General features: G+C 43.7%; 1 protein-coding gene across 1 annotated transcript; it reads right to left on the reverse strand.

The window, feature by feature from the left end:
* Positions 1 to 6,617: 6,617 nt before the first annotated feature.
* Positions 6,618 to 11,540, reverse strand: LOC130490841 (vomeronasal type-2 receptor 26-like). Its single transcript, XM_056864646.1, has 3 exons — positions 11,388 to 11,540; positions 9,550 to 9,730; positions 6,618 to 7,519 (listed from the first exon to the last, which is right to left on the reverse strand). The coding sequence occupies exons 1-3, from the start codon at positions 11,538 to 11,540 to the stop codon at positions 6,618 to 6,620; spliced, it is 1,236 nt and encodes a 411-aa protein (XP_056720624.1).
* Positions 11,541 to 11,863: the final 323 nt, after the last annotated feature.

An 11,863-nucleotide genomic window follows, 5' to 3' on the forward strand; every position in this document is an offset into this window, starting at 1 on the left:
AGTCTTGGTGGCCAGAGTCACATCCTTACACTTCAAAATCTTTTCTAGCTCCTTCATGGCTGCCCTTCCCAGTCTCAATCTCCTTCTAATTTCTTGGCTGCAGTCTCCCTTTTGGTTGATGGTGGAGCCAAGGAATAGAAAGTCTTGAACAATTTCAATTTCCTCATTGTCAACCTTAAAGTTGTGTAATTCTCCTGTAGTCATTACTTTTGTTTTCTTTGTTTCCTCTAAAAACTAGGTGCGTCTTATGGTCAGGCGCGTCTTATGGAGTGAAAAATACGGTAAGTCTCTGAAGTTGTTTAACTTCTTTCTGAGATTTTCCAGAGGAAATGGAAACATTCTCCCTTTCCCAAAATATTTTCTGATTAATAGATTGCAGCAGGATTCACTCTTCACCAGGTTGTCCAAGGAGAGGCAGGCAATATGCTAAATCAGTCCCTAATTTGTGTCCCTCTCCCATGAATTAAGCTGTTGGTGGTGGCGGCCAGGATTATCATCCCTGGAGCCTGAAGAGATGGTATAGAGAGGATGAAGGATGTCAGGGTGAGCCCTTCCTCTCACCAATCACAATTCCTTTGACAGGTGGTGCTGTGTGCCAGGCTATGCCCTCAGAGCAAGTTGTTGACCATACAACTATACAAGGTTGTATAGTTGTATAATTATTGACTGTCTGCAAAGTTGTATATTTGTTGACTATATAACTATACAAGGACAAATTTAAGGTCAGTGGTGCCCTCAAAGCCAAATTGTGCCAAATTGATTTTTGTTCCACTCTAGGTATCACAAACTAGATTGTTGCCTCCAGTATTTCTAGATATACTTATTTCTTTTCCCCCCATTTGACTGAGATCCATTTTTGTAAACATACTTGCATATCTGTGCATACTGAATATTCTTTTCCTTTTCATGAATAACCTCTGAATCAATAAGAAATGCATTCAGCGGCAGCTCAGCTGTTTGTCGGACCCCGCCCTTATTCAGTTTGGACCCAGAGGCTGTGGCAGAGCACCTTGCCACACCCCCCTCAGCTGAGCTGCGGGCCCCCCGCCCGTGTTCAGTTTGTCTGGGGCCCCGCCCATCTAAAAAAGCATTTAGAAAATTCTACAACATTTGCAGACAATCCTACAAGCAATCAGGAAATCTACAAGGAATTTTCTAGCATTGTAGCAGCGGCAAAGGTGAATTTCAGTAACAGATTTTTACAGTTCCGTAAGATGGAGACAACCCTGTGTTTTCTTACTTCTCCAGATAAAGCCAAATTTGAAGAACTTGATCTTTCCTGCCTACACTGGTTAGATTTAGAAAATTTGGAAATGGAGCTAATAGAATTTCAAGAAAGCTCTATCTGGAAAAATAAATTCTATGCCCTGCGTGAAACACTTGAGAAGATAAAAGGGATGCCAAAGGACAGCACAGTTAGTTCTGAAAATGAAATCCTTAAAGTGTGGAATTCTCTGCCAAATAATTTTAAGTCAATGAAAGCACTTGGGATTGCTTTCCTTACTTTGTTTGGATCATCTTATGCTTGTGAGCAGCTGTTTTCAGCTTTGAATTATATCAAATCTGACACCAGAAACAGGCTAACAGATGACCTGAGTGCTGCATGTGTTGCTCTCAAACTTACAAAGTATGAGCCAAGTGTAGACAAATGATCATCATGCACACAACAGCAAAAATCACATTAACTGTTCAAAAAATTTGACGATATCCTCAAAGATGTCACAAAAATGGTAAATTACATCATGGCTTGTGCTCTGAATTGTCGACAGTTTCAAGCACTTCTTGAGGAGGTTCAGGCACAGTATGATTGTTTACTTATGTACAATAATGTCCGGTGGCTGAGCAGAGGACGAGTCCTGGAGAGATGCATGCCAAATGCAAACTTTTACCTTTCAATAAAAAGTTGTTTGTATCATTGAAAGCTCTGTTATTGTGTTTTTCCTTTAACACAAAATATGTGAATGTATGAGTTGTTTTTTTCTAAACTAAAACCTCAGTATTCAGGTTAAATTGCCGTATTGGCACTTGGCGATAAATAAGTGGGTTTTGGGTTGCAGTTTGGGCACTCGATCTCTAAAAGGTTCGCCATCACTGGTCTACAGAGAATAAATCAATACTTTGGGAAAGATGGTAGAGAATCAGTTGGTGCTTTGGGAAAGAAAGGTGCCCCCATCTTCCATTGGAAACAACTGAAAACTCCATTGGATAGATGGGGGCACCCCCTTTGGGGACCCATAACATTGGATCCCCTGACCCAAACTTCACCAAACTTGCTGGTTCTTCTTAGCAGAGTAACCTGGGTGCCTCTACTTTGGAAAAAAAGCCCCCCATAGCCCCCCAAAATTCCCCATAGACTATAATGAAGCTGAAATTTTTTTGGATATCTAAAAAAACCTGGAAAAACCATTTATCAGCATGGGTATTTGGCTTTTTTCAGCTTTTCCAAAAATGTTTGAGTTCAATTAACCCAAATCAGAAAAATAGCAAAAAAATGGTCCACACCCCTAGTGGTAAGGAGAGGCAACCACACATGCACAGAAGTATTCCAGTTATTTTAAAAGTGGTAATTACAATTACATGCAATATTGACAGTCATGTTATTGTGTGTGCGCATTTGGTGGGGGGTGTAGACATGCAATAGTCATGTGGCTCTTTTGGTTGCTGGTTATTGTGAATGTGGTTCTCTGTGAGTCATGGAACAGGTACCACTGGCTTAGAGGGGAGGGGTGAACAAAGACATTGGAGATAGTGCCTCCTTTCTGCATTGTAGTAAAACACACTCCACAGCACCACCAGAATAGAATGGCCTGTGGATCCTGCCAGATTTTTCATGCAATCTTGCCCAGTTGCCTTCCTTACTACAACCTTCATCCCACATGACTTTTGTCCATGCAGGCCCCATGACCTCCAGCATACCCCTTATGAGTGGTCAAAGGAGACCCCTCCTACCTTCATTCATCAACATATAACACACAAAGGCACCACAAAGTGATTTTCAGCCGATTATCAGCAGATAACAGAAAAGGCACCACAAAGTGATTTTCTCCCTTGAGTTTTGATGTTAATTTATGTTTTCGGGCATCTGCATCTAAATTAATCTGTATTTATCTTTTGAAATAGGGCTGTTGAAAAAAAATCGGTAAAATTCGGATTCGGCAAAATTCAGCCCGTTTTGATTTGGGAAATGCTGAAGTCCAAACTCCCCCAATTCGGATCTGTGGAATTCAGAGCGAGATTCGGAGTTCAGGAAAAAAATTGGCCGTTTAAAGCCATTAAAAACACATTTGCGCCTTTCCGCGGCTCCAGGGGGGGCATGTTTGGAGGTAGAGGTCCCAAACTTTCAGTGTAGCTTGAGGGGACCCTTCTTGCAAGAACCCCCAAGTTTTGTGATGATTGGGACAGGGGGTCCCGAGTTATGGGGCCCGGAAGTGGCCCCCATCTACCCATTGCAATAAAGCCATTACAAACACATTCATGGCTTTCCGCTGCTTCGGGGGCCCTTTTTGGAGGTAGAGGTCCCAAACTTTCACTGTAGCTTGAGGGGACCCTTCTTGCAAGAACCTCCAAGTTTGGTGATGATTGGGTCAGGGGGTCTGGAGTTATGGGGCCCGGAAGGGGTCCCCCCCATCCTTAATGTGCATCTTTATTCCATTCCCTCATTGGAATAAAGCCATAAAGCACAGTCGCGGCTTTCTGAGGCTCTGTGGTGAAGCATTTTTGGAGGTAGAGGTTCCAAAATTTCAGAGTGGCTTGAGGGGACCCTTCTTGCAAGAACCCCCAAGTTTTGTGAAGATTGGGTCACGGGGTCCGAAATTATAGGGCCCGGAAGGAGTCCCCCCATCCTTAATGTGCATCTTTATTTCATTTCCTCATTGGAATAAAGCCATAAAGCACAGTCGCAGATTTCTGCAGCTTCTTGGTGGGGCATTTATGGAGGCAGAGGTCCCAAAATTTCAGCGTAGCTTGAGGGGACCCTTCTTGCAAGAACCCCCAAGTTTTGTGATGATTGGGACAGGGGGTCCCGAGTTATGGGGCCCGGAAGTGGCCCCCATCTGCCCATTGCAATAAAGCCATTACAAACACATTCATGGCTTTCCGCTGCTTCGGGGGCCCTTTTTGGAGGTAGAGGTCCCAAACTTTCACTGTAGCTTGAGGGGACCCTTCTTGCAAGAACCTCCAAGTTTGGTGATGATTGGGTCAGGGGGTCTGGAGTTATGGGGCCCGGAAGGGGTCCCCCCATCCTTAATGTGCATCTTTATTCCATTCCCTCATTGGAATAAAGCCATAAAGCACAGTCGTGGCTTTCTGAGGCTCTGTGGTGAAGCATTTTTGGAGGTAGAGGTTCCAAAATTTCAGAGTGGCTTGAGGGGACCCTTCTTGCAAGAACCCCCAAGTTTTGTGAAGATTGGGTCACGGGGTCCGAAATTATAGGGCCCGGAAGGAGTCCCCCCATCCTTAATGTGCATCTTTATTTCATTTCCTCATTGGAATAAAGCCATAAAGCACAGTCGCAGCTTTCTGCAGCTTCTTGGTGGGGCATTTATGGAGGCAGAGGTCCCAAAATTTCAGCGTAGCTTGAGGGGACCCTTCTTGCAAGAACCCCCAAGTTTTGTGAAGATTGGGTCACGGGGTCTGAAATTATGGGGCTCGGAAGGGGTCCCCCTCATTCTTAATGTGCATCTTTATTTCATTCCCTCATTGGAATAAAGCCATAAAGCACAGTCGCGGCTTTCCACGGCTCCGTGGCAGGACATTTTTGGAGGCAGAAGTCCCAAAATTTCAGTGTAGCTTAAGGGGATCCTTCTTGCAAGAACTCCCAAGTTTTGTAAAGATTGGGTCACGGGGTCTGAAATTATAGGGCCCAGAAGGGGTCCCTCATCCTTAATGTGCATCTTTATTCCATTCCCTCATTGGAATAAAGCCATAAACCCCCCCCTCTCAAACCAGTACAGCTCTGCCCCAAACGGGAAAAAAACCAAGGAGGAGGAGGTGCGGGTGCCGAGCGGAGAGAGACTCGCTAGCTGCCACACAGACTCAACTTTAAACTTTAAAACTTTAAAAGCAGAACACACACTCCCACAGAGGTGAGCGGGCACACCCCCTCGGCAGAATGGGCGAAGCCCCCCCTCAAACCAGTACGGCTCGGGTCAACCCCGAATAAGAAAAAACCAAGGAGGTGGAAGCGTGGGTGCCGAGCGGAAAGAGACTTGCTAGCCGCCGCACAGACTCAACTTTAAACTTTAAAACTTTAAAAGCAGATCACACACTCCCGCAGAGGCGAGCAGGCACACCCCCCTTAGCAGAATGGGTGAAAGCCCCCTTTGGCTCCCCCCCACAGAAACTGCTCCCCCCCACACACAGGAGAAAAGGTATAGAGAAAAAACCCCAAAATCTAACTGTGTGGATGTCTTCCAGCAGGAGCATGGTGGAGAAGTAAATCCAACCCTATTCCGGTAAGCAGCAGCAGCTCGGCCTAGTCAGGAATTGGATCTCTCAGTAGCACCGCCACCAAATTGGAAGGCAATGAATACATTTGGGACGGGAGGGGAGGGACGGGAGTTTTTAGACTCTTCTGGCCATTTCAAAAGTGAGAATCTCTGTTTTGATTGGCCAGGAGAAGACCCAGCTTGGCCACCATTGGCAGTGGGAGAATGCTGCTTACTACCTGATGGTTATGCTGCTGATTCTGAGCCCTCGAATTTGCTGAATTTATTCTGCGCGCCCCGAACTCGCCAAATTTGGTTCGTCGTTTTCCCACCTTTTTAAAAAATTCGGTTCCATCTGAACTGAAAACCGTTGGATCGGGGGAAATTCGGCTGTTTTTTGGTTCGGGACGAACCAAATTGACAGCCCTATTTTGAAATACTTTGCTTGGAATTGTTTTAAACTGTCAGGCTCAGGGGTTTTCCTTAGCATCCCTCAAGCAAAACTCATCCAGGCAAAGGCTCTGAAGCAGTTTAGACTTTATTAGGAGCAAAATTAGACAAAGAAAGAAGCTGGCTGCCTCCTGGGCATACAAGGCTACTAATGAGGAATCAAGGCAAGGATGCATGGTTAAAATGCATAGCAGACTTCAAAGACGGACAGGCAAAAGGCAAACAGGCAAATACAATCCATGATAAGCTTTCTCAGGGTAGGAAGACACAACATGGCTTATGCAGCTGTGGTAGATGTGGTAAACAGGATACCATACTGGGCATAGTACGCAGGATACAGTTACTGTTACAAAGGCATGAGAACCAGGAGCACGTGACCAGGGCCCTGATACCGAGCCAAACTCTGGCCTGCTCCGATCAATAGCCTGCGAGGAGCAAAGTCAAGCTAAGTCCAAGAGGCAGGGCCTGACATAAACTTCCTTTAAAATAGACAAAAGGAAACAATGGATTACATCCTCTCCGTTGTTTCCACCTGTATTTGTCCATGCATGTATTACTTAATCATTTACACAATAAAGCCAAGAGACAAGTTTCTAAGAAAGGAGAATTCCTCCCCATCCCAACCTTCCATAATGCCAAGTCACTTTCCAAGCTGAAACTGGGAACTGGGCAAGGTTGCCGTGTCATGAAGGATGGATCTATGCTAAATAACAAACACATAGAATAGAAATGGTAAATAATTTATTGCTTTCTCCTCATCAATTGCCTCTTGTTGTTCAAGTCAGGCCTCAGCAAAATAATATAGCATTTTGGAGAAAAGATACAAATCAATAACCCAGCATTAGAAGCCAAGATAGAAAAGAGCTCCACGGCCACCATGGATTTCCCTTTGGTACTCAGGTAGGTTGGAACAAAAGACACCCAAACACTGCAGAATACCAACATGCTGAAGGTGATGAATTTGGCTTCATTAAAGGTGTCAGGCAACTTCCTGGCTAGGAAAGCCACAGTGAAGCTGATGATGGAGAGAAGTCCCATGTAGCCCAGGACAATGTAGAACATCACTATGGAACCTTCATTACATTCTAGTACAATCTTTTCATTAAAGGTCTTCATGTCCAAATCAGGGGAAGGGGGAGAAGTTCCTAGCCACACTATGCAAATGCCTCCTTGAATAAGGGAACAGGAAATAACAATGGAGTTGGCCAGCTTTCCCCCCATCCATTTCCTCATGCTAGATCCTGGCTTGGTGGCCATGAAAACTTGAATCACTGTGATGGTTTTAGCCAACACACAAGAAACAGCCACTGAGAAGATGATGGCAAATGCAGATTGCCGGAAAAGACAAGTCACCTTTTTCGGCTGCCCAAGGAAAAGCAAAGAACAGAGGAAGCAGAGCAGGAGGGAGATTAGAAGAGTATAGGTGAGGCTCCGGTTGTTGGCTTTGACTATGGGAGTATCTTTGTGTTTAATGAAAGTTCCCAGAACAAAGGATGTGATCAGGGAAAAGGCACCTGCAAACAAGGCTAAACTGATCCCTAAAGGTTCCTCATAAGACAGAAAACTTATTATCTTGGGAATGCAGCCATCTTGTTCCTTGCTAGGATATTGATCTTCTGGACATTTGATACAGTCCTCCATGTCTGACAAATAAAGTAAGAAAGGCTATCTTAGTATCAATTCATTCTGTTCCACGGCCACCTGCAATGCAGCAGATATTCTTCATACTGACTTTTAAGTATGAATTCCGTGTGTGCACAGTAGTCAACTGAAAATACCTTTTTAATATTATTTCACTGCCGGGCTTATCATGATTTATGTTAAAACTTTAGTTGCTGCATTGTAAAATCCTGGGCTTATAATGACGTTCAGTTTGTTTTTATGCAAGATATTATAAGTCTTTTTTAAAAAACGGAAGTGGGGGGGAGGGAAAGTTTGGACGGAGGGCCGCCATGGTCTCGGTAGACTCACCCCCAGTTGCTTCCTTCGTCACCAGACGCTAGGATCAGCGTTTTGCTGGCTGTTGGACCCCCGGAAAAAAAAACGGGGGAGCTTTATGGAGCGATCCTCCTATTTGGCCCACTCCCCCCAGGCCTGGGGGGGGGTCTCCTCGGAAGCGATTGAGAACCCGCAAAGGAATCGCGTCTGACAGGCTCAATCTCCGCCCGGAAGTCCATTATACCTTTTTAATATTACCTTTTTAATATTATTTCACTGCCGGGCTTATCATGATTTATGTTAACTTTTGATATTTAATTATTCTCAACATATGATAAAGAATCTTTTCAGAATTTTCATTTCTGTACATTGCAAGAGATGAAAAGGCAACCAGCAAAGGTTTCTATCAATGTGTAGGTAAAGGTGCAGACAGATGGCATAAACAGAACTCTTCCTACGTTGATTTGTGAATGCCACTGCAAACAAGATTTTTCAGGAGCTTGCAAGTACGTGGTCACTGCCAACATGCATAGGGCTGCACTCAGCCACCTCTGAAGAAGAGACCAATACCTAGAATGTAGTGACAATCAGTTCTAATGTGAAGTGCATGGAAAATCTCTAGCATTCATAGGTACTGAGAAGGGCAAATATGTAATCCTTATCTCTTGACTGACATTCAAGAATTCACTTTTGGACCTTCGAATTCCTAAGTCTATCGTCAACGAAATAAATAATATGTATAATGGTTACAAAACCAGATGAACATTTGAACTGAAAAGCATTGGGTTGGGATGGATCTGATTTTCCCCAATTTCAATCCTATACAGAAAATCTCATAAATGTTATGAAGGATGGTCTAAATAGATGACTATTTGCAGGCTGATGGCATTCACTGAAATTGATTTATTGTTAATATACCATTGCATGCAACAATTAATTGGTTCATCTTGTATTATTGTCACACACAACTTGCTCACCTCTATCTTTTGGCATTTACCCTTCCCCAGGCTCCCTCCCAAGCTATTTTTCCACGCTGACCTCTCCGCAGTTGAGACGATACTTCATGCTGGCCCGTCTCAATTTACTACCCACAGCGGTGACCAGGGGCAGATATGCCAAGCTTCCTTATGAAAAGAGACTATGCTCTTGTTCTGCTAAACAAGTAGAATCTGTAGCACATGTTCTGCTCCACTGTGAATTTGGATTCCACCCTCGTGAGCAATTTATTGAGCCGCTTTTGAAGAAACTCACTACTGGAACTGATGAGGGGATGGTCCGCCATTTGATGAATGATTTTAGCTCGCACACCACAGCGGAGGTTGCCTGATTTCTGGGAACTGTCCTTAAATTTTGAACATTGCCTGGACCTCCCCTTAGTGGATGGGCCAATTTTATTTATATACTTTCCTAATGGTATTTATCTGATTTTATGTGTCTTTTGTAAATATGAATCCTTGCTTATGATTGTTAATATTGTCTCTATGCCAATAAAGGTTTGGATGGATGTATTATTGTCATAGTTAATATGCACATGGCACATATGCACAATATTAGCAGTGGGAAGATATGCAATGCAATCCTAGGCAGAACTACAGCCATCTAAGTTTATTAACATCCAAGGACCTAGAAAGGTACAACTATGCTTAGACTTGAACTGACAGACTACTGGTTTCTCAAATGCATTTTGGTAAGGTACCAAATGCTAAATGAAATCCTTGAATGCTGGCGTACTTACCCCTTTGGCTTGACATTTTCCCTTCTGGACATGGGACACAATCGTAGCAGCAAAATTTCTTCCCTTCCTTCTTTTTCTTCTGATAACCAGGATGGCAGTAGTCATTACATAGAGAAATGGGCAGCACCTGACCATAGAGTTTAATATAGCATGGATTAGATATGATTTTATTGTTCACCAGCTGATGTAGAAATAAATATGTGAACAGTTGAAAAAGAACAACCATTTGCTTCCTGGTCATACTTTTCCATGACTAAGAAAAATCAGAGGGAAAAAAGAAAGTAACTGTCCATCCCTCATCTGACAAAAACAGGTGTGATGTTCTCTTTAACTTGCAGGTCAGGTATAGGGTACTCATTCAGGTTCTTGCTTGCTCTCAGGTTCATACAGCAGAGACAAGTATGCTCACAAGAACATCTGTTAACAGAGCCCTGACCTGGATGATCAAGGCTAGCCTGATCTTGTCAGATCTCAGAAGCTAAGCAGAGTCTGTCCTGGCTAATACTTGGATGGGAGACCACCAAGGAATACCAGGGTTTCTATGCAGAGGAAGGCAATGGCAAATCACCTGTTACGTAGTCTCTTGCCTTGAAAACTCCAGCAGTGGCTGCCATAAGTCAACTGTGACTTGGTAGCACTTTACACACACACAGGGGTGGGGACACCTTTTTTCAGGACAAGGGAACTCATGCAGTAAACAGTTCTAACTAACCAACAGAACTAAGGAGCAGGGACTCGACCCCATAAAGCTAAATCAGTGTACACAGATATCAGAGGGGGGAAGCCATTGTAATGTATACCATAAATACACCACAGTGAGAATGTGCATTGGTGGCCAGTTGTTATCCAAGAAGAAATGTTACATGTCTCCCTTACAAATGTGCCACAAACTTCAATGAAGGCATGAAAGTCATCTAACACACACGGAGACATGGATAATACAAACTTCTTTTCAAATATCGTGAATTAGCATGTGTAGTTACATTATTGTTATTTTTTAATATATATGTCAGGAGCTTCATAGAAGAACCTGATTACCTAGGATAAGGTCTGATTTTGCAGTGAAGCAAATTCCAATCACCAAAACATCCTTCTTAAGAATACACACAATGAACATGTCTAACAGTGAGTCATCCCATTGCTCTATCAAGGTCAATACATAAGAACATAAGAAAGGCCATGCTGGATCAGACCAAGGTCCATCAAGTCCAGCAGTCTGTTCTCACAGTGGCCAAACAGGTGCCTCTAGGAAGCCCACAAGCAAGACAACTGCAGCAGCATTATCCTGCCCTTGTTCCACAGCACCCAATATAATAGGCATGCTCCTCTGATACTAGAGAGAATAGGTATGCAGCATGACTAGTATCCATTTTAACTGGTAGCCATGCATACCCCTCTCCTCCATGAACATTTTGTCTACCCCTTTCCTCCATGAACATTTTGTCTACTTCAGCTGGCAATGGGTCTCTAGGGTCTCAGGTGAGGGTCCTTCATATCACCTATTGTGTGGGTGCCAAGTGCCATAAAGTCACAGCTGACTTAGGGTGACCCCAGCAAGGGGCTTTCCTGGCAAGCGAGAAGCAGAGGTGGTTTGCCATTGCCTTCCTCTACAGAGTCTTCCTTGGAGGTCTCCCTTCCAAGTACTGACCCTGCTTAGCTTCCGAGATCTGATGAGATCAGGCTATAAGATGCCGCCTTCCCTCCTGTCACCTACTACCTGATCCTTTTAACTGGAGATGCCTGGGATTGCCTGGGCCCTTTGGCCTGCAAAGCAAGTGCTCTACCACTGAGCCACAACACCAAACTTGCAGCAGTGGTCACAAGAATAGTATTCATACCTGGTTAAAGGCTCTTTGCCAAACTATGATATCCTTGTAGATGATGAACTGTTGTCCTTCAATAGCATGAGGATCCACACTTCCAACTTTCATCTTATGAAAGGATTTGTTTGGGGAAATGACCATGTTCATGATGTCATATCGAGCTCCCATTTCCCTGTTATCATTAAAAGATACAATTTCACCTGCTGAGTTGTTAAACAAAACACCTTTCAGAAACCGGTGGAGCTAGAACCAAATCAAAGCAAAAGGATAATGCCATAACTGGGGTCTTCATAACACAATTAACAAAGATGTTTACTAGCTTATATGCTTTCTGCAGTTTCATCTGAAACCCGCTCTGACAAGGTAACTCTTCAGAAGTGTCAGAGGATTGAAAATTCACCTTTTTTCAGGGTTTCAACTTGAGAGGGAAAAGTGAATTCACAAAACTTGGTCAATAAATAATGTGTATGATATTTTACCCCAAACAAAGT

Source organism: Euleptes europaea, chromosome 18, assembly GCF_029931775.1.
Source record: "Euleptes europaea isolate rEulEur1 chromosome 18, rEulEur1.hap1, whole genome shotgun sequence".
Taxonomy (NCBI): domain Eukaryota; kingdom Metazoa; phylum Chordata; class Lepidosauria; order Squamata; family Sphaerodactylidae; genus Euleptes; species Euleptes europaea.